We start from the raw sequence: 23115 nt of genomic DNA on the forward strand, positions 1-23115 counted from the left end.
CGCTCCACCACTTCTCTGCTTGGCTACCTCCTGCCCATCCTTCCAGCGCAGCACAAACCTCCCTGCTTTCTGCACCCCGACCCACCCATGCATCGGGCCAGACACGACCCTCGGGTGGTTCCACGATCCAGGACTGTAAGTACTCGCGTTCAGGAGTGTTCCTCCTCAACGTGAGCACTGCCAAGGCGGCAGCTGTCTCCGACTTCTCTCGGTGCAGCCAGCCCCGCACCAAACTCAGGTTCAGCAAACGGTGGCCAAATCAATGAGAGAATGGGTAAAACAAAGGAGCGTCTTCTTTTCCTGGCCCTGTTCCCATGCAGCTGTGAGCCTGGCTCTTACTTCCTCTGAAGGCTTAGGACAAGAGGCGGGAGAAAATACCGCGCCTTCGCAGAGCGGAGGAGGGAACTAAGCGGCTAGCAGTCGGGTGCCGAGAGCGCGGCCGGAGTGCGCAGCCGCGGCCCGCCCCGGGGGCCCCGCCCCCGAAGTGCGCTCGCTTTTCCCCAGGCGCGCGCCGCTTACGTCGCAGCCTCGCCTCTCCCCTTCCAAGCGCCTCCACGCGACCCGGAAGTTGTACTTGTGACGCTGCTTTCCCTCTCCCACAATACCTCGCGCTCTTCCTTTCCAACCAGAGCCCGGCGGAGTGAGTATGGGTGCTGGGAGCCGGCGTCGGGAATCTGGTTCCATCCTCGCTCGGGATTGTGCTGACCGGGACAGCGAGATTTCTCTGAGGCCGGCCCGGGCCTCCGCCTTCTGAGGGGACGGGAATCCGGGCTGTTTAGGGGCTCTCGTAGCCTGGGAGGGAGACTGGCCAGGCTTAGGGGAGCCGAGCCTGCAGGGGTTTCCGGGGCGGGAGCATCTGAGGGGCGCGGATGCTTTTGCCGCGGGGTGACCGGCTTGGCTTTGCCGATACCTGGGGCATCAGGTGCCTGGCCGAGCTCTCTGCACCTGGACGCGCGCCCCGAGGGTGGCAGCGTGAGGCCGGGCTCGGGAGGGAGGAGTTGGCTTGTGCTGGTTCCCACTCTGCTCTGAACTTCCTCGTCCCTGGGTTTAGATGGCTCCCGCGAAGAAGGGTGGCGAGAAGAAGAAGGGCCGTTCTGCCATCAACGAGGTAGTGACCAGAGAATACACCATCAACATTCACAAGCGCATCCATGGAGTGTGAGTATCCCTGCAGTCGGCCGGGTGCCTTCCTGGTTGGGGGCTCCCGAACTCATGCGTCTGGTTGTCACTCGGAGGTCTGTCTAGTTGTTGAAAAGCTAGTGGTCTAGAAATTGGGTTTTCTTCGGAAGCCGAAATCTATAATTCATGGCCCCTATTTAAGGTTTATAGGATTTAAAGTGTAATCCTCGGAGGTTAATGACTGGAAACAAAAGATCGAACTTGGTGATGATAAAGTCGTTTCATTTGGTGCTTTGTAAACTGAGTAAACCTGGGCAAGCTAAAGGGTAAAAGATGTGTATAGGAAGGAAAGCAAGCTTTTAAAAATGTCTAAAGTAAAGCTAACCAATTAACTAAAAAAGCTGTGTCCAGCCCAGGATGTGAACACTTAAAGATTACTTTATGCTTTAGTTCCTGACCCACACAAATATGTACTAGTATTGGTTGAGCGGTAATACTGGGAGACTATTAGACAAAAAGAGAACGTATCAGTGGAGTTAGAGGGCAGTATTTGTGCAAAGGATACGTGGCTGTTGTGGATTTGTGATGTACGAGAATATTGGGAATGATTTTGAATGTTGTAGTTCTTGGGGGTTTTTTTTTGTCTAGGGTTTGGTTTTTAGTCCTTAGGCTTAGTGAGTTATTCCCCTTCTGCATATGTGCTTACTGCTGCGAATGGGACCAAATCTTTCTTGAATACTGTTACTTAGATTATTTTTTTAAAGATAGAATATTTGTTCATTTTAAAACCTACATCCACAAACAAGCCCCATTTCTCCCCACTAGTACATATGTATATTTCCTATTTGGCTTCATCACATGCTTGTAAAGAGAGAGAAAGTAACCTTAAGCTAAAGAAAGAATTATTTTGGTTCGGTATCTATAGCCCCAATTTGCACAAACTTTAAGAGTAGTTCTGCCAAGGTTCTAACCAGATAAGATTCTCAAGTCTCATTGACTTGGACTTAAATAATTTTTCCTTAATTAAAAGTTCACAAAATGTTTCAATAGGTAAAAGACACCAAAAGCAAATACAGAATTGAAATGAGGTGGTGACTGATTCTAGATTCTCAGGCATTGAGGTAATATTTTCACACTGATCTTTACATAGAAACAACATTGAAATAAGCTGGAAAGTTGTTTGGCTTTTAAGTCTTGTCTGCTTTCCATGCTGTAGAGTCTGTTGGCAAAATTTCTCTAAGTAAAAATAACCTTCTAATGTGGAGCCTATTAGTGCCTAAACACTAACTTTGTTTAGCATATTAGCTGCAGCAGTCTAGCCAAACAGCTGGTCAGGTTAAAAATACAGCTTCAAAATCAAGGCCAAATTTTAATTGAACCGCCTATAGATTTTTACATTGGAGCCCCTTATTTTTGTCTCCTCCTGAATGTCCTGCTCTTGAGGACCAAGTGTCTAAGGTCAGAATTTTGATACTAAGCTCCTCAGAGTAATAGAGGAAAGTGGTAGCGAAATTCTTGGGCTAAATTACAGTCCCTGCCTTTTGGGAAAAAAAACACCACCTTGTTAACTGGTTAAGGTAAAGACCCACACAAATTCTTGTCCCCTTAACAGCCATTCTCTAAAATGGCAGAGTGTGACTGGCAACCAGAAACCTGGAGCAAGATTGGTTTAACTTTGTCCCCTGGAAGTCATGGGCCAGGGCTGAGGGGTGGCTGTAAGTAGGTTTGCATGTTGGTGAAGAGCTTTGGGGAAGGCCTACATGTGCAGAAACAGGAAAGGAACATCTCTGGGTTCTGGCTGATACTGCCTTCAAACTGTCCGTGGATAGAAGTGAAGTCCCTAACAGTGGACATTCTGTCCCCAAAACTTCCACTGGAGATTTCAGTAGTAATTGGCCCAGAGAAAAATAATGAGACCTGGTCAGCTGGTAAACCTGCTTCCCATCTCCTAATTTTGTATATATATACCTCTATTCAGTGAGAAGTGCAGTACTCCAGGGTATACCTACAGAATTCTCTTCACCATTCCTCTTCCAGTCATGTTCCTGCATACAGGAATATTAGCCCCAGAATCCTAACAATACACAGGACTAGCCAGAGTCATACTAAGTCATTAGAAATAAAAATTTCTTTGAGAAATTGCCTTAGTATGGTTTTTAGAAGATCAGCAGAGAGGCCAAATTCCCCTAATACAGTGAGCAAACATCAAAGTTCATGTTTCTCTCCCTTTTTTAACTTTAATCTTGGGTAATATTAAATGCACAATCCACTAATACATATTCAGATAAGGGATACCATATCGCTCTTCTTTCATTGGATAGATCTTGAAATAGCAGTGGACTTGAAAGATGATGAGGTGACAGTTGAGGAGCACTTGTTCAGTCTTCATTTGAAACACTTGGAAGTCTGTCTTGTTTCCTTTTGCGAGGTCTTCCTCAGAAAATGCAGGCAGTTAGAAGTAAATGACCAAAACCACGAATCTCTCCTTGTAGGATACCAGCACTCTTGTTGCAAGTTCTTGAACAGCATCCAGTTCAAGAACCAAAGTGATTTCCCTTGCTGGCGTTCCATTCGAGGCCAGTCAGCCTCTGAATCCTCTGACTGGGAGATCCTGATACCTGATATAATGCAGTTCCTGGGGGTGTGCAAGTCAGTAGCCCCGGGAAGGAATTTGAAGAGTCTGAGAGATTTTTGTTCTCTCCTTATTAGCCTGGAATTCCAAGCCATGCCTTCCAAGGCTTTTAGTTAAGGAAGATGATTATAGTTTTACTCGGGGCAAACTGTTATCTGTCTTTGAGTTTTCCTTTATTATTTTCCTGAAGTAGGCTCTTTTCACTAGTGATTGATGAGGTGACTCACATTAATACTATGAATGCTTGAGGGAGAATGTTTATTTGATTTAACAAATGGAATGCAGTACTAACTCTGGACTCCTGGGATAGTCACCGTTCCAGAACTCGTAGCGGGAGCCACTGCAGACAGATGGTGCATAAGTGGGATATTGCCACACCTGGATTTCTCGTGAGATCCACAGTGCCATTGCAGCAGCCTCTTGAGTCTCGTGGAAGGCACTGTTTTGTTGTGGGTGGTTGGGGGTGTTTTTGATAGCACATGTTACACAGCAAAACATTCTATTCAGGCACTGAAGTGTGGAACAAAATTTCTTGCACTGGGCATTCTCTTATCTCAGGAAAACTATTTTTATGAGGGATTTAAATGTGCAGTAGTAGCCACATTGGGCCTGGTACTTCACTGAATTCCCATGTGTGAGCCAAGGAACATCATGTTCTGGGGTCTCTGAGATGGCTTCTGGGTCAAAAATCCAGTGCCTTGGTGCATTAATCCTGCTTGGGGGTAACCACGTTTCCTTCCCTCGTTTTGGGAGCATATCAAGCACTTAACTGAGTATTAGGCACTGTCCTGGACTGTGCAGATCAGGAAATCAAAGACCCTATCTTTCTAGTTTACTTAGTAAGAAATTGAGATACAAAATGGCAAAAAGTGCCAGGTGGAAAGTCAGTCAGTGGGCGAAAGGGTGCTGTTTTAAAGGCCACACAGATGATGGGACTTGGGAAAATCGTAGGTGTGAAACAAGTTTTTCAGGCCCTGTTTGCTTTGTTATAAAACTCCCAAGTGAAGACCTGAATCCTTTGGCCAATTCTCAGCCCTTCCTTGATGGGTAACAATTGATAGTTTATTCTTCATTTTTCTGTGGAAATGCTTATTCGTTTTACTTCCAAAGATTCCACAGTCTTGTGCTTTTCTTATCGCTCCTGTAGCTTCTAACTTTGTGGTTCCTCCTCACATCCTCTTTTTAATTAAAGATTTATTTACTGGAGAGAGAGAGCCATGGCGGGTGCAGAGGGAGAGAGAATCTTAAGTAGACTCCATGCTGAGCATGGAGCCCAACGCAGGGCTCAATCTCAGGACCTGATCCAAAACCAAGAGTCAGATGCTTAACCAACTGTGCCACCCAGGCACCCCTCCTCCTCACATCCTCTTTCCATCATTCTCTTAATGTTGAAGAGCCCCAGGACTCAGTCTCTTTTCCATCTATGCTTGGTAATAGCAACTGGTCTTAGGGCCTCAGACATACATCTACTGTTCATTTGGGTATTTAGGCATCGCAAACCAAACTCTAGTGTTCATCTTTTCCCCTGACTTCCGCATTTCTCTTGTGGCTTGCCCTGTGTTAGTCATTGTCAAGTGAGCATGTCCTTTTGGCTCTGCCTTCCACAGTTTTATCAATTGCACTGGTCCCACCACTATTCTCTCTCACTTGAATGGTTACAGTTAGCAGCTCCCTGCTCCTGGTTCCCTCCTCCACCCCCAAACACCTGGTCCACTCTCAAACCCTCCTGGCTTCCCATCTTATTCCAGAAGCCCAGCTTGCTCTCATTCCACATGAGCTGGCTACTTATTTTCTTAATCATACCAGGCATGTACCTGATTCGGGGTAGCTGGTTTTTTTTACTTTTTCCTTCTGCCTGAATGCTTTTCTCACAGATGTCTAAATGGCTGCCCTCATGATGTGCAGATCTTAACTCCAGTATCATCTTAGCCATCTTATTTAAACCTGCATTCCCTTTCCCTCATGTTCCCTCTCTTCCCTGGTTTATTTTTCTCTATAGTACTTGATACTATCTCATGTACTCCATGTATCACCTGCATATAAGCTACCTGAATAACTGGATTTTGTCTGTTGGACCTACTGCTGTTATTTCAGGCATTTCTAGATGGTCAAGTGTTTAAGTGAACTGAGCTTGCTTGATAGGTTCTAAAAATAGCAAGGAGGCTGATGAGGGTAGAGCAAAGGGAAGAGGGGGAGGAGACGGTAAGAGAAGAGGCAGAGTGGGGTGGGAAGGCAGTCATCTTTCGTAGGCATGTGAAATCACTGAAGATTTCAGAGCAGAATGTTTAACTCTAGCATGCTCTGTGTGTTACTTTCATTGAATTTCATAAAATTCACTCCATCTAACAAAAGTGGAACACCTAGTATGTGCCGGGCCCTGCATTGGGTTACAGAGGTGAATGGTTGACCTGGCCCCTTCTCTGACCTTCACAGTCCTGGGTGGTGGGGACACCTTTTTAGACTTGGGTCTTTCCCCCACCCCCGGAAATGGCCTTCACTCGTCCAAATGCTTGACCATTTCAGCCTATAGCAAAGTTTTGGCTTTTTCACATTGTTTAAAAACATGAAATTCAAATGAATTTATGTACCCTCATGTAAACAACAAGTTAATAGTATTTAAGTGTTGGAACAGACATGAGTTAATGACAGTGTCTGACACATGCCGACAGCTTCATAGAATTAACTGTTGTCAAGAGGAAATGTGTACAATTTTAGCCAAGACCAAGTTAATAACCTTTGAATTAGTACTAAATGATCTTCAAAAACATGCCATCTCTTAAGATATAACAATCTATATTTTGATCTGAAGACACTTTTATAGTATGTGTATTTTATGTTCAAGCATATCCTATCAGCATCTCTTAGGATCATCTGCAGAGCTCCTATCCCACATCACTGAAAGGGGATTGTGCATTTTCTGTGTCCCCAATATTAATATCAGCTGCTGGGCATTATACAGTAGTGGAAAAGGGGATTATTCCTACCTTAAGGTTTGGTTTAGATTTTGTTTTATAAAAATAGGACAGCGCGTTACATATTTCATTTAATTTTGTGCTTATTTAATTCATTTATCGACTTTGAATCTCAGGGGTTTCAAGAAGCGTGCCCCTCGGGCACTCAAAGAGATCCGAAAATTTGCCATGAAGGAGATGGGAACTCCAGATGTGCGCATTGACACCAGGCTCAACAAAGCTGTCTGGGCCAAAGGAATAAGGTGCTAAAATTATTTGTTACAAATTTTTTTTAGAAAACGTTTATAATTACACTAGCTTTTAATCAACTCTGCACAGTTTCTGTAAGTTCAGTAATTAGCTAATGCATATGGAAGTATTTCCTTAAAATGATGATGGCTCAAAGCGTGGGGTAGCATCTGCAGGGAAGCCCTTTGACATGGCATGTGAACAGAAACCCAGGTGATGAAGGAGCCAGCAGTGTGAGGGCTGAGTAAGAGCATTGCATGAAGAACAAATTTGGTGTGAGCTGGGAACAGGTGGTGAAGGTGGACTAGAATAAGTGACTTAAACAGTGAATGAGGACGGAGAGTTAGGATGGGGATAGACCATGTGGCATCTAGACATAATGGGGAATAATTGGCACAGTGGTTTTTAACAGTGGGCAGTTTTGCCCACCCTCCCTGATTGGGGGGCTGGGCATCTTTGGTGTCATTCGTGGGGATTCCCACAGGTCAGGGGCTCTGCTATACATCCCACGGTGCACGAGGCAGCACCCCCACAACACCCCCGACCCAGTTGTCGGTAGTGCCAAGGGGTGTGCTTTTCGCTGTGGAGGGTGATGTAAGGTGCTGGAGTAGACCTAGGTGATCAGGAGGCCAGGGTGGGGGGGGGGGACACAACTGTTTGCATCTGTGTGGTATTTCATCACTGGAATGAGACCTGAGATTCAGCCCTGCCGTGCTAGCAGTGAGCATTCTTTGTAGAGGAGAGGTGTCTGATAAAGGAGTGGCAAAGAGGTCCCTTAAGATGATGATGATGGAGGTGGGAAGTGGTGTCACAAAAGCCGAGAGGAGTCCTGAGTTTTGGAACGCTTTGTGTCCTCAGACCAATTAAAGGAGATAGGCCACCGTAATGCTGCTGTGGTTGGTGAGAGGAGAGGCTTGTGTGTATGAGGGAGGGGAACGGAACAGTCTTCTCTGTTGAATGTAGCCTGCAGAGTGGTGTTTCTGCAAAATTACATTGACTATAGATAAATCCTGTAACCACGATGTGGGTGTTGGTGATAAGAGGGGAAAGACCTAGCATGTTTGAGCCTGTGTTTCTGCATAGGTTGAGTATCAGTGGTTGCTGCCTGCTAAGACCAGTATATATCCTGAGATGGTAGCATTTAACGTCCACCTGTGGGGATGTATATTTTCCAGGGAACTGGGCCTGTAGCACCTGAGCAGATGCACATAAAGGACAGAGCATTAGAAGCATGTTAAAGATGTGGGGATAGGAGGCGTCAATACTGTTGGCAGCTCTTTTCTTGATAGGAAGCATTGACTTGAGCAGCACGTTCATATTTTTATTAGGAATGTTCCATACCGTATCCGTGTGCGGTTGTCCAGAAAACGTAACGAGGATGAAGATTCACCAAACAAGCTCTACACACTGGTTACCTATGTACCTGTCACCACTTTCAAAAGTAAGTTTTACTCCATCCTACAAAGCTGCTGTTTGGATTAGAAAAGCATCCTTACCCTTTAGAACCCGAATTCGTCTGTCTCAACAAATACTTAATTGTGCGTCTATATACCCAGCATCCTTCTAATAGGGAAATGGGTAACAGGCATAATCAGTAAACCTTCGTGTTAGGCTGTGGGGCAATGGAGGAAGATACAAAACAGGTCCATATCTGGGTTGTAAAAAGGTCATGGAATACTAGCCTAAACCGTTTACTTCAAGAAAAGGTTTTTGGAATGTTAAAAGTGTGAGGTGTGGGTATGGAAGTTGACTGGCTGTCTCTTTTGCAGATCTGCAGACAGTTAATGTGGATGAGAACTAATCGCTGATTGTCAAATAAAGGTATAAAACTGCTTCGTGTTTTGGTTTTCCTTTTTTAGTTGCAGTATACAGTTGACTCTTGAAGAACATGAGGGTTGGAGGCACAGATTATAGTCAACTACCCAAAATTTACCAATAAAGCAAGCTAGAGAAAAAATAATTAAATCAGAAAATATATTTACAGTACTCTATTAAAAAAAAATCCACATTAAGTGGACCCATGTAATACGAGAGTCAACTGTAGTATCTCTATGCAGTTCCAATTACATAGGATCGTTTGGACAGCTTTTCCTAAATGGCATGCCTGTGCCCCTTCTCCCCAGCCCCTGGGATTTCTGAGTATTTGGGTAGAGCCTAAGCATGTTTTTAAAGGTGATGTGCTGGCCTGGGAACACCTTTTAGGTACCTGGGACATTGGCGGTATACTGTTAATTCCAAGGAACATTTTCTAGAGACTGGCATGTAGAACTCAATTACCACTGGCCACCTTTCACATTTGAACAAGTTTAAATGATGTAATTGATAGATTTAATGAACTGTATTTGATAGTATGTCCCTAAGCTTCTGTTTATATCTGTTGAGTATGCTTGTCAAAAGGTATAAAAGAGTCTAATTGATTTTTGATGGGTAACCATATATGTGGCTTAGGTGTACAATTCATATGTACAGCTTACCTTTTTGTAACAGCCCCCTGAAGTGTTTTTAATCCCTGAAAAGCAGTGTGGCAGGGATTCTTAACACCCCTGACATACTGAGTGCTGCTCTAAAGAGGTCCCTCTTTTTGAAGCCCCAGGGGTGACGGTAGTACAAGCAGTGGGGGTTAAGGACCACCTACCGTGTATTGCACAATTCACGGAGGAGAGTGGCAAGAGATACCTCTAGACGAGTATAAATTATAAGAACCGAGTCAATACAAAAATTTATTTATTAAAAAACTTGGGAGGCCAACATTGAAAGCATGGTTTGTACACAACATTTTTGTAAGGACAAAGTGAATACAACCAAATATATTAAAATGGTTTCAATTACCAGCATTGAAACAAAATTAGTGCAAAAAAAGCCAAATACAATTGCACAGATAGTGGCTCTTGGATCTTGAAAGTGAACTTGATTTGTGACCTCTCCCCCATTATCCAAGTGAAAAATGAGAGCTTGGGCTTTTGTCTGTGGTTTGGTATGATACATTTGACTCTTCTGTTCCATCTGAGAACGAAATCATACTAGCATCACAGCAGAAGTGCCCTGAAATTTCAGCAAATCTGATAAAAGTGAAATTGCAAGTCACGGCATCAAGGGAACTAATGTATGGATACCCTATCGCACTGTAATATCCAACTAATAATTCTCTTAATAGAAATGCTTGAGGGTTGCATCAGTTCCCCTGGCCACAGCTGTGGCTGTCAGGCTGCTTATCCAGATACCCAGCTTGTAAAATACACTCAAAATGAATTCAATTAAAATCTGGATTTTAGGGCTGACAACCCACAAAACTGTTCCGTGCTTTGGTATGGCAGACTCGTCTCTGCAAACTGCTCTCCTGCTACAGGTTACTCAGCTTGAGTTCAGGCTGTGATTGGCGGCTCATTTCCAGAGTTTTGAGACTGTACTGATTGATCTTGGCATTTTCAAGTTTGGATTTAATGTCCAGCGGCTTTTCAAAAAAGTTGACTAACGACTGTTCAGTCAGAAGTGAAGCTAAAATATGCTCAAGGGACACAGTCCAGTCCCCTTCTGCCTCTTCAGGAAATGTCTGGGAGTCCTGGGCAATCTTGCCAGGGCTGGTGTCTGCAAAAACCGAGTCCTGTTCTGGAGAAAGAGCTGGAGCCCGCAGCTCCTCCCCGCCTTCCTGGGAGCAGCTTCCAGAGCTGCTGCCTCGCTGCCCCACTTCCCCGATCTGCAGCAGCAGAGTGGTTACCGTGGCGATGGCTTGATACAAATCGTTTTCTTCTGGATCTTCATGGAACATACTGTACAGAGTTTTACAGAACTGGATAAATTCTCTCTGGAATTAAAAGTACATATAGCAGCATAACCAGGATGGAAGTATAATGCATTTTTTTAAACTTCATACTAAGTTCTTAGAGAAAACCACATCGTACTCTTTGAAGCAGACTACAAGAAAAGGCAGTTGGCCCTTCTACCCTGAGAACATACTACTAACAGTGACTCCAGGGACTTTCACCACACACTTCAAAGTGTGCTATTTGTCTAGGGAGCGACTACTCAGAAAGGTGTGCACCCTTTAATCCAGCAAATCAATCTGTCGAAATGGATCCAAAAGCTAGAGAGACTTGTTTATAATGGTGTTTAATCTAGGATTTACAATAGGAACAAAGTTAGAAACGGCTTAAATACTATGACTAAATAAAATTATAGCTTGTTCATCTGATAGGAATACGATGGGGTAACTAAAAGCCGTAAAATGAAACAAAACAGTGATGCCTGATGCTTTTTCAAGTTATAGCCACACGGCTGCTCAGCTGGGAGAATCTGAATGTAATGTGATGAAAGTTCCAGTGGGACTTAGCTATATATTTACTCTGGGAATAGGGACATGGTTGAGAACTAATTTAGGAGAGATCTCCATGATTTTGAAGTAAATGAAAGCAAGGTGTTAGGACAGCCTATTTTTGTTCATAGCAAAAACTGTCGTCACGTATATCAGAATGTTAGTACTGGTGGCTCGGGGGGGATAAGATTTGACTTTTTTTAACTGAGGTGTAATTGATCAACAGCATTGGAATGTGACTATATCCAAGAGGTAGAATGAAAACTTGAAACTCCCCAACACTTCTGAAATACTCAAGGAAGTGTTAATGCCACATATTCTGTAGTCAAAAAAGACCAAGAAACACTGCATGCTAAAGTCCGCTCGTGAAGGCTCACAGTACACATTAGCCCCAAAAAGAATGAAATCCTTTAATAAAGGAATATTTCCAACTGGAAGCCTACATTTCACAAACTTTGGGAGGAATCTTTTTCAAATAAAAACCTAGCCTCATCATGGCACTTCAATGTAGGCTAGATACTGCTCAAAGGTTTTGAAGAGCTTTACCAGTACTGTATATTATATAGCCAATGATTTTTAAGAAACTGAAGAGAGAACAGTAATCCCTTCTAAGGGAAGAACGCTGTGTCCACAGTGCCCCCCACCCCCAAATGCTATCAACTCTAGGCAATAAATCATCACAACCTAAGTGAATATAGGAGTAGGATATAGAAACTTGATAGGATGTGGCACAGCCTCCTGCTGTAACGAGTTTCGAATATCTAGTGTATCTGAATGGGCCACAGTTTAAATAGTTCCCTTTTAATCACCACAACATTCAGCTCCTGAAGTTAGAAGATCCTTTGATTATGGCTTTGGCGGTTGAGGGGCCCCAGCTTAACTATCAAGCTTACCTCTGAACAAATCATTTGGCAAAACCTTTAACTCTGCACTTAGTCCATACCTGGCTCATTTTGGGCAACTCTTTATCTGTTTTATCTTTTTCTTTGGCTAAATCCTTAATCATTTGCTTCAGCTGTTTCTGATAATCAGTTGCACCACCTGGAGACACAGGAAACAATATAAACTTTAAGCTAAAATTCAGTGAAAGCAAAAAGGAACATCGGTAGAACCAGGTGGTAAGGGAGGAATTCCACCAAGCAAATTGCACACACAAACTGAAAATAGAGATTACATATTGGAGAGTTTGATCTACAACTGACTGAATGGAGTGTGGTGGCTGGGTGACTTCTTGCTACAAGAGAATCCCTGAAACCTTAGGCTAGAGGAATAGATATGATGGTGGTCGCGGGGGGGCAGTCACCCAGTACACTGCAACTTAAAAGGCTTCTGGCCTCTGAAAGCAGTGGGCTGTTGATTCACAGGAGGGAGGGAACTAGGTAAGTCCTCTTCTAAGAGCTGTGAAATTGCTAACGATTGCAGCGTGTGCCTGCTGGAAGATAACGAAGAGAGGTACATACTGTTTGACTTCCCAAAAACCAGGGGTCTTGACGTCGACAATAGAGGATTCTTTAATGGTGACTGGCTGTCTCGATCATTTTCAGTGAGTGCTTTAAAAAAAAAGTTACATTGAACAAATCATTCCATCTTACCCCAAACTGTCAGTAATTTAGCTTTTTATGTAAGAAAGAAGTAAAGGCTAAGCCAGCAGCCTACGGGCTGCAGGGACCATGAACCCAGGTGTACACCAAGCACCATCTGGATACAAAGAGTAAAGAAAACATCTTACAGACCAGGTAATGCCTTTTTTAAATTTAGATACTGTTTTAATTAATGAAATACAAATTCACAGGACACTGCCAATACTGACCTGGGAAAATGTAATAAAATCCTTTCCTAAAACTTAAAATATATGTGTATATACATATAAATTCTAGAAATAAATGTACAACTAGATTTCTGGATGGTGGAGTAATCATTTTCAATTTCATGGCATTTTTTCTATAGTGAGCACATACTGCTATACTTGCTAAATTTTTAACAACAGTTGAAAAAATTACTGAATCCAAAGCATTTTATCATTACAAGTTTTCTTGAAATATACAAAAATACAGTCAGAACATTATATTGCTGGTAATAGAAAATGGCACAGCCATTTTGAAAAAGTCTGGCAGTTTGTTGAAAAGTTAAGCATAGGATTACCATTTGAACCAGAAATTCCACTCTTAACGTATATAATACCAAAGGGAAATGAAAACATATCCACTCAGAAACTTGTAAACAAATATTTATAGGAGCATTGTTCACAAGAGCCAAGAGGTGGCAACAAACCCAAGTGTCCCGACTGATAAATGGATAGATTAGGGCATACCTATCAAAGGGACTATCAAATTCATTTATAAAAGGAATAAGCACTGAGACATGCTACAACGCAGATGACCCTTGAAAACAGAGCAGCAAGACACAAAGTGGCACATTGCATTATTCCATTTATAAGAAATATCCCAAAATAGGCAATTCTATAAAGACAGAAAGCAGGGCAAAATGGATGGACTGGGAGCAAGAGCCAAAGGGTATGGGCCTTTCTAGGGTGATGAAAATGTCTAAAATTGCGATGATGGTTGTATAACTAAAGATACTAAAAATCACTGGATTGTGTGTATTTTAAAAGAATGCACTGTACGGTATGTGAATTAGATCAAAAAGCTCTTACGAATAATTACAAAGTATTATGGACACAGGATCCTCATATTTACTAGTAAAGCCATTCAGAATAAATAAAAGGCAAAAATCAGTTGTAATCCAACAAATATCCCCAAGATGGCACCAAAGCCTTGATAAGCTGCTCTCCTTCATGTTTAGGAGATCAGTTTCCTGCATTTGAGGGGTGGGAGGAGTTTGGAGTTTTGGGGTTTTTCTGTAAATGATATTAAGTCATTTTTCCAACCTTGTACAAAAATTCTACACAGTGGCACATGTGAGCATCCACTCATATTGAATAGGAGGAAAATTATAAGCCCTGGATGGTCCTTGGGGCAGTCATGATAGTAACAGATTTTTTAGGTAACAGCTGCTAGATGTCAAGAGGATACTGGGTCCCTATGCCTCAGAAAGGTGAACTGTATACACAAGTCACTAACAAAATGCTCAAACAGAAGACCGATACAACCAAATGTCATGGGAACAGAGAAAGGAATGGTTAATTCAAGTGGAGAGCAAGTGTCCAGAAAGGAGACAGATAAAGATTCAATAGTTGCAAGGAGCCAGAAAGGCCAGCCAACCATCTTTGCAATCTGTAACATGGAAACCACCACCGCCCAGACTGGGCACTAGGGGACACTGGAAGAGGCTTGGAGCTCACTGAAAAAACTCAGTTATCAGATACTGATGGTCAGAAATATAGATACAATGCATTAATTAAGGGACAGTAGTAAAGGTTATTTATATACAATCTTTAAATGTCCTTTTGACCTTTCTACATGAGGTATCTGAACTTTCATAAATGTAACATTTTTATGTTCTGATATAAGTAATATATAGTCTTGTAATTCAAGACTATAAATGAATTAAGAGACATTTCTATTAAAGTTTTCATTGTGTCTCCCTTCAAATACTGCACAGGTTAACATCTCTTGAAGGATTTACATTTGCTAGCTCAAACTTGTTTTAATGTGGTAGATAATTTCATGGCTTCAATAAGTGCCACCAGCGGGGAAGTCTCTTCTCTATGGCTTCAAGGGCTTAGATTAGTTGGGGTGCATAGTTTTCATTCTCTATCATTGTCATCACCACCACCATCTTCGTCACTTTCTAAATGGGATTCTCATGGAGGGGAAAAGCCAGTTCTACTGTGTCTTATCTCTGGTAGAAGAGTACGTACACTGCTTTCAACACAATTTGGCCTTCAGATGCAGGTGAGACACTACAGTGATTAAAATAATACCATTCGAGGGGCACCTGGGTGGCTCAGTCGTTAAGCGTCTGCCTTCGGCTCTGGTCATGATCCCGGGGTCCTGGGATCGAGCCCTGCGTCAGGCTCCCTGCTTAGCGGGAGGCCTGCTTCTCCCTCTCCCACTCCCCCTGCTTGTGTTCCCTCTCTCGCTGTGTCTCTGTCAAATAAATGAATAAAATCTTTAAAAAGTAAAATAATACCATTCGTCATTTTTTCTTGCAAAAGCAGAATAGTGCCTTCCTACCCTTCCACAGTGGTTGAAAACAGAAATCAAATTATAGCAGCCAGGACTTGCATTTGGATTAATTAGGAATTCCAATATACCCAAGTTTTTCATAGGAAAACCAACTAAAGTATCCAACTTGGGTCTCAGGAAACCACTTGAGGGCGCCTGGATGGCTCAGTTGGTTGGGTGGCTGCCTCTGGCTCAGGTCATGATCCAGGGGTCCTGGGATTGAGCCCCGCATCAGGCTCCCTGCTCAGCGGGGAGTCTGCTTCTCCCTCTTCCTTCTGCCTGCCACTCTGATCTCTGTGTCAAATAAATCTTAAAAAAAAAAAAAAATCACTTGAGATGTAACAAGTACTGGATGCTGGGATCAAATCCATTTTAGTGGCTTAACAATTTAGGTAATACTGGGGATTTTCAGCACCTAGCTCTTCTAAAATGTTCAATGCAGTATTACAATATCACAAAAGTTTTTAGGAGGTTTGTATTCTACACCTTTCATATTTTTCAAAATCCTCTTTTGCATCTTCAACTCCAATCTAAAGGACAGATCTTTTGTGTAGCTTAAGTGGTCCATCACCAAAGTGAATGTGCCTGGTGTCATTTCTGATGTAGTTGGTATCAGTACTGCCTAAGTTGTTAAACAAGAATGCAGTCTTATCATTTTCATGTGTCCTGTGAAAAGCTGACCTTTGTAAGTTTCCTTGGCATGTCATGCATTATCAGAATCATTATTTCCTCCAACTGACTTATCCATTCTCTGAGAGAAGTTCTTGATCTTGGCTGGATCCATTATTAGGACTTGTAAATAATGACCTCTTCAAAACAAGCTATCACCATTAGAAACTGTTCGGACAAGAGGTGGAAGCAAGTGTCATTACCAAGAATTTGAATGGCTCAAATGTGTTTTACTTAAAGTGTGTGTAATCAAACAGCTTCTCTCTTATTGACAAATGTAATGCTGAATTTTTTTTGGCTACTATGACTGGTGTTTGAATCTAATTAATGTTTTTTAAAGATTTTATTTGAGAGAGAGAATGAGCAGTGGAGAGGGGCAGAGGGAGAGAGAGAGAAGCAGACTCCCTACTGAGCAGGAAGCCTGATGTGGGGCTCCATCCCAGGACCCTGGGATCATGACCTGAGCCAAAGGCAGACGCTTAACCGACTGAGCCACCCAGGCGCCCACTAATTAGTATTTTTATATCGAGTATTTCAAAATAACAAAGCTTTTCCTCTTTCGCACACAGATACTGCTATATTTGTCTACAGTTACATTTCAGGATTCAAATTCTAACACTGGCTAAACATCACTAAGTATTTAAAACCTCATTCTTGGTTGTATTTTTGCTTAGAATCCAAACTTTGTTAGCACATGTTAATATATTTTCATGTGTGCTTTCAGTTTTCAGTTAAGTCCATTCAGGTTTTCAACATGAAGTCCTTTTTAAAATAACTATCTTGGGGCGCCTGGGTGGCTCAGTCGTTAAGCATCTGCCTTCGGCTCCGGTCATGGTCCCAGGGTCCTGGGGTCGAGCCCCATATCGGGCTCCCTGCTCCGCGGGGAGTCTGCTGCTCCCTCTCCCACTCCCCCCTGCTTGTGTTCCCTCTCTGTGTCTCTGTCAAATAAATAAATAAAATCTTTAAAAAAAAAAAACTATCTTTAATCAAATGGCAAATTGGAATTATCTGTAAGATTTTTCCTTTTAACTCCACTTCTTGACAAAACACTTCCTTTAAACAGCAATGAACTTTGGTGTCTGAAAGGCCTCAAAAAGAAACCTATTTCTTCACATAAAGAACACAAGACTGGAGCAGCCCAAACTGTATTAGATTGAACACTTGAAGATCAGGTCCAGACCAGCAGGACCCCTGTGGAGAAGCTGCTCTGCAAACTTAACAACATATTCCCTAAATCTCAGCATTTCCGGGAGGAACTGGTGACGTCAGCTCCAGGCTCGGTATGCTCTTTTACAGAAAGCCTCCAGTGTCTACTTTGTGCTCATTTACCATTTCCAATATAGCATTCTCGGTAGCTTGCTCTGATGCTTCTTTCTAAGGAATCTAATGTTCTTCCAGGAAATGGTCTTCTGGACGTCCAATTAGTATAATTAACTGAGCAAAATGACCAGTATCTGTAGATTTATCAATCTGCAGTGAAGATCCCTGATTTAATAATCTTCTGGAATACTGTTCATCCCAACTTCACCTGATATAGCATCACATCATCTGGACTATTTCTCTATTTCCTCTGCTAAACACACACTGTTGCAATCACTATGGAGCCAATAAAGAAAGCTCTTCCAGAACTGTGAGGGCCTGGGCTTAGCACTTCCTTGCTTCCTGAGTTGCATCAGATACCTTTGTAAAAGCAAGCTCACAAAAGCCCTTTGCCCTCCATTATACCCTTGCAGAGTTCCAAGAGCTCTGCACAAGGTGGGTGTTTGAGGCTTTGTTTTGTACCATGTCTCCCTCATCTGGCAAATGAGACATGACTTTCTGCACATACAAATTCAAACTTGTAATCCTCAGTATACTTCCTAATTAGTGAGTTAGATTTTTCCCCCCACTAACACGTTTGTCCCGCCTTTACTCAAAAAGTTATTATGATGGAAAGTAAATATTTGTTAAATTTAAATTAAAACGAGCCATATGTATTGTGGATTTTCATGGCCTTAAGCCAACTGATGTCTAAATAGAGGTTTTAGGTTGTCTGCATTATTAAGACTTTTCTTTAACTGCAACAAAAATTCAAATGTTAGGGGCGCCTGGGTGGGCTCAGTCAGTTAAGCGTCTGCCTTCAGCTCAGGTCATGATCCTGGGGTCCTGGGATCAAGCCCTGCATCGTCATTCACAATAAAAACTCTCAACAAAGTAGGTCTAGAGGGAACATAGTTCAATGTAATAAAGGCCTTATACGAAAAACCCACAGCTAACATCATACCCAATGGGGAAAAAGAACTTTTTCCCTAAGGTCAAGAACAAGGATGTCTCCCTCACCACTTTTATTCAACATCCTACTGGTAGTCCTAGCCACGGCAATCAGAAAACAAAAAGAAATATAAAAGTCATGCAAATCCATAAGGAAGAATTAAAACTTTCACTATTTGGGCACCTGGGTGGCTCAGTTGGTTAAGCAACTGCCTTCGGCTCAGGTCATGATCCTGGATCCTGGGATCGAGTCCCGCATCGGGCTCCCTGCTCAGCGGGGAGTCTGCTTCTCCCTCTGACCCTCCCCCTTCTCATGCTCTATCTCATTCTCTCTCTCAAATAAATAAATAAAATCTTTAAAAAAAAAAAAACCTTTCACTATTTGCAGGTGACATGATACTATATAGTGAAAACCCTAGAGACTCTGCCAAAAAGCTACTAGACTACTAGAATAAATGAATTCAGTCAAGTCGCAGGATACAAAAATCAATGTACAGAAATCTACCGCATTCGTATACACTAATAATGAAGCAGCGGAAAGTGAAATTAAGAAAACGATCCCATTTACAATTAACCAAAAATAAGATATCTGGGAATAAACTTAACCAAGGAGGTGAAAGACCTGTACTCTGAAAACTATAAAACATTGATGAAAGAAATTCAAGACAACACAAAGAAATGAAAAGACATTTCATGCTCATGGTTGGAAGAACAAATATTGTTAAAATGTCCATACTACCCAAAGCAATCCACAGATTTAATGCAATCCCTATCAAAATACCAGCAGCATTTTTCACAGAACTGGAACAAACAATACTAAAATTTGTATGGAACCACAAAAGACCCTGAATAGCCAAAGCAATCTTGAAAAAACTGGAGGTATCACAATTCCAGATTTCAACTTATATTGCAAAACTAGTAATCAAAACAGCATGGTACTGGCAGAAAAAGAGACACATAGATCAATGGAACAGAATAGAAAACCCAAAAATAAACCCACAAATATATGATCAATTAATCTTCAACAAAGGAGGAAAGCATATCCAATGGGAAAAAGTCTCTTCAACAAATGGTGTTGAGAAAACTGGACCACTTCCTTTCACCATACACCAAAAAAAACCCCTCAAAATGGATTAAGGACCTAAATGTGAGACCTGAAAGGATAAAAATCCTTGAAGACAGCACAGGCAGTAATTTCTCTGACATCAACCGTAGCAACAGTATTCTAGATAGGTCTCCTCCATTATTCTAGATAGGCAATGGAAACAAAAGTAGAAATAAACTGTTGGGACTACATCAAAATAAAAAGCTTCTGCACATCAAAGGAAACAATCAGCAAAACAAAAGGCAATCATTGGATTGGGAGAAGGTATTTGCAAATGACATACCTGATAAAGGGTTAATATCCAAAATATATAAAGAACTTACACAACTCAATATCCAAAAAACAAATAATCCAATTTAAAAATGGGCAGAAGACATGAATACACATTTCTCCAAAGATATCCAGATGGCCAACAGACACGTGAAAAGATGCTCAACATCACTCTCATCGGGGAAATGCAAATAAAAACTACAGTGAGTTATCACCTCACACCTGTCAGAATGGCTGAAATCAACAACACAAGAAACAAGCGTTGGCGAGGATGTGGAGAAAAAGGAACCCTTGTGCACTGTTGGTGGGAATGCACACTGGTGCAGCCACTGTGGAAAACAGTATGGAGTTTCCTCAAAAAATTAAAAATAGATCTACCCTATGATCCAGTAATTGCACTACTGGGCATTTACCCCAGAAATACAAAAACACTTAATTCAAAGGGTATATATGCACCCTATGTTTACTGCAGCATTATTTACAACAGCCCATCTATGGAAGCAGCCCAAGTGTCCATCGACTGATGAATGGATAAAGAAAATGTGGCATATATATATATGCAATATATAATACAGTGCAATATTATTCAGCCATAAGAATGAGATCTTGCCATTTGCAACAACATGGATGGAGCTAGAGAGTATAACGCTAAGCAAAATAAGTCAGAAAAACACAAATACCATGTGATTTCACTCATAGTGAAATTTTAGAAACAAACAAGCAAAGGAAAAAAGACAAACCAAGAAACAGACTGTTAACTACAGAAAACAAACTGGTGGTTACCAGAGGGAAGGTGGGGGGATGGGTGAACTAGGTGATGGGGATTAAGAGCACTGAGTAATGTACAGAATTGTTGAATCACTCTGTTGTACACCTGAAACAATATAACACTGTATGAAGATATATAAAAAATGAGAACTCCATCTTTACTATCTTTGCAATTTTTCTATAAATCTAAAATTATCCCCAAATAAAATGCTTATTTAAAAATCGAGAAGAAATAATTGAATGAAATAAAATCAGTCATGTCCTATTTAGCAATACCAGACACAGATGATGATTGTGAAGAGTGACAACGATGTTAGTAGAGGAATAATTATGCATGTCTTCTATGTTAGTAGGAAAACATTTGCGAAAAATAAAGGCAAATTAAAAAACTCACTAACTTATATTGACATAAAAGGCAAAGAACTTCACGGATGCGAAGCCATTTGCAGTCAATAAAGAGTCCGTGGGAAGGTGGAGGAAGGTGGCTCCCCGGGCACCTGGCAGACTGTATGCCAGTTCAGTAATGGCTCAATTCAGGAAGCAGACCAAGGAAGCCACAGATGACGTCCATGTGCATTTCCAACTTTTCTAGAGGTGTTGGTTGTAAAAGCCACCAGGATCTCATGGCCCCGAAAACTTCCTTCCTAGTCTCTCTCGTTGGGAAGTTCTGTCAGGAGCCCCATCCAACACCAGAACCACGGCACTGGGGTCCAGAGACCATGTTGGCATTACTAAGCCACCTCTGTGACTTTCAGAGATCCAAGGAATACCTTAAGGTTATGGCCAAGTATAACCTCATAGGTTTCAAAACTGATTTCTTTGTTCCCAGTTACCTGCTTAAACTTGAGGGAAGCATGGTCTTACATGCTGGACGAATGGAATGGTCCTTCAAAAGAGGCTTAAACAGCCACCTATTAAGGCAACCAGGGTCTGCTTCCCCACACATTCCACAGGCCAGTGGTTCTCAAAGCGTGGTCCTCAGAACCAGGGAGCCGGAAACTCTGGAGCGGCGCCCAGGAACCTGGGTTTTAACAAGCCCTCCAGATGATTCCGATGCACCCTCAAGTTTGGCAACCGCTGTCATAGGCTATACAGTCCAGTACTGAAAATCTGTTATCAGCAACCCCAGATTAGAAACATCTGTTGACTCAAGTCTAAATGAAATTTGAAAAGAGAACAACTTCAGAGTCACGCACAAAGCTTAACTTGTGTCAAAGCAGAACAGAACCTACGTTTTCTCGGTAGAATTTCTTACCTGGAGGGATGTGAAGTCTATATAACAGTTTGATTTTCTCACTCATTTCTCCATTATACATAACATCTGCCCCCAAAAAAAAAAAGAGAGAGAGAGAATGAGTAGATGCAAATGGTTAAAGTACATTTGTTGTGACACAAACTCACTGGGGGGAGAGAACTTAGTACGGTCTGTACCTGTTCCCCCAATACTTCCCTGCCCCTCCCCCAGACACACAGTGTTTGAAATGAAAACCTACAAGGTCATTCTTGAGCTGCAAGACAACCTCGTGAATTTTGTCTGGCCTCATACCTTCTGAAAGATTTTAATTTCAGGCCAGTCCCTAATACACTTCATTGTGTGGATCTACTTGCTCCCTGTCTTGTGTTCACAGACTCCTGTCCCAAATTAACTCACTGCAGTGAAGACCCACAGGGTCCTACCGAGACAGCTCACAAATGCTTTGAATTCGATCAGGTGGTCCATGTTGTCATCCAGGAGCCTGAAAGTCCTCTCCGCGAGGATCTCCGTGTGGGCCCCACAGGTCCATGGCGAGACAAGCTGAAACAAGTGTGCAAACTGCCGAGCATCTATACGGTACTGTTCTGCGTAAGGCCTGCTGGGGTCGTGGCGCGGGGCCATGGGCCGGGGCTGCTCCCAGTAACAGCTCATCATGTGCTCTCTCTTCAAACAAGAGGGAGAGAGGGATCTATGAGAGATGGGGGCCTGTGGGGGGGCTGCACGCTTAAAAGCCAAGGTTAACTTGGCCTTCTCTCAGGACTCACTTGGCCTCGTAAATTATGTATTGAATAAGAATATTATAACACGAACAAATGAAAAAAATTAAAGTACTTACAATCTCATTACTCTAACCAGACAAGTAAAAGATCTCCCTTGTTATCTTACACTTCTTGCCCACAAGAATATGTAATTTTGACCTCTTTCTCTAGGATCTTTTTTTTTATTGTAGCACACAATACCTAACAAAACTTACCATTTTAACCATTTTTCAATGTGCAGTTCAGCTGCCATAGTTTTAATTCTAGGAGACCTAATTTTTATTCTGCTATTTTCTCATCAAATCACATCTGAAAATGAAAAAGTGCTAGACAGATCTACAGAATACAGAAGAAACCAGTTGCCCTGGTTGCCTGTGGGGAGGGAACGTACGGGTGGGGACTCAAATGCAGAACCAAGTTTTTTTTTTAAGATTTTATTATTTGAGAGAGAGCATGAAAGAGCAAGTGCACGAGCAGGGGGGAGAGGCAGAGGGAGAGGGAGAAGCAGACTGCCCGCAGTCCCCGATGTGGGACTCGATCCTAGGACCCTGGGATCATGATCTGGGCTGAAGGCAGACGCTTAACCAACTAAGCCACCCAGGCGCCACAGAACCAAGTCTTTTTACTGCATACTTTCTTATAAATTTTGAACC

At 42.2% G+C, this 23115-nt stretch overlaps 2 protein-coding genes across 4 annotated transcripts in view; one reads left to right on the forward strand and one right to left on the reverse strand.

Moving 5' to 3' along the window:
- The first annotated feature begins 533 nt into the window (after positions 1-533).
- On the forward strand, positions 534-8784 carry RPL31 (ribosomal protein L31). The gene is made up of 5 exons (XM_021680358.1): positions 534-640; positions 1052-1158; positions 6840-6965; positions 8280-8392; positions 8721-8784. The coding sequence occupies exons 2-5, from the start codon at positions 1052-1054 to the stop codon at positions 8750-8752; spliced, it is 378 nt and encodes a 125-aa protein (XP_021536033.1). The 5' UTR covers positions 534-640; the 3' UTR covers positions 8753-8784.
- Positions 8785-9666: 882 nt separating this feature from the next.
- Positions 9667-23115, reverse strand: part of TBC1D8 (TBC1 domain family member 8) — a 98688-nt gene continuing 85239 nt past the window's right edge. For all 3 annotated transcript variants that reach the window (XM_044918842.1, XM_044918841.1, XM_044918840.1), the window contains exons 16-20: positions 22127-22367; positions 21705-21770; positions 12721-12810; positions 12204-12301; positions 9667-10753 (exon numbers count right to left, since the gene is read on the reverse strand). In XM_044918842.1, coding sequence (XP_044774777.1) covers positions 10292-10753; positions 12204-12301; positions 12721-12810; positions 21705-21770; positions 22127-22367 — 957 coding nt within the window. In that variant the 3' untranslated portion in view covers positions 9667-10291. The remainder of the gene's footprint in view (positions 10754-12203; positions 12302-12720; positions 12811-21704; positions 21771-22126; positions 22368-23115) is intronic.

The sequence above is a fragment of the Neomonachus schauinslandi genome, chromosome 10 (assembly GCF_002201575.2).
Source record: "Neomonachus schauinslandi chromosome 10, ASM220157v2, whole genome shotgun sequence".
NCBI classification, from domain to species: domain Eukaryota; kingdom Metazoa; phylum Chordata; class Mammalia; order Carnivora; family Phocidae; genus Neomonachus; species Neomonachus schauinslandi.

What these genes read in the sequence shown, in the direction of transcription:
- RPL31 (XM_021680358.1), top strand. Translation starts at nt 1,052, where the DNA reads ATGGCTCCCGCGAAGAAGGGTGGCGAGAAGAAGAAGGGCCGTTCTGCC. An exon ending in CACAAGCGCATCCATGGAGT is followed by an intron (nt 1,159 to 6,839) that starts GTGAGTATCCCT and finishes TTTGAATCTCAG; the next exon opens with GGGTTTCAAGAAGCGTGCCC. An exon ending in ACCTGTCACCACTTTCAAAA is followed by an intron (nt 8,393 to 8,720) that starts GTAAGTTTTACT and finishes TCTCTTTTGCAG; the next exon opens with ATCTGCAGACAGTTAATGTG.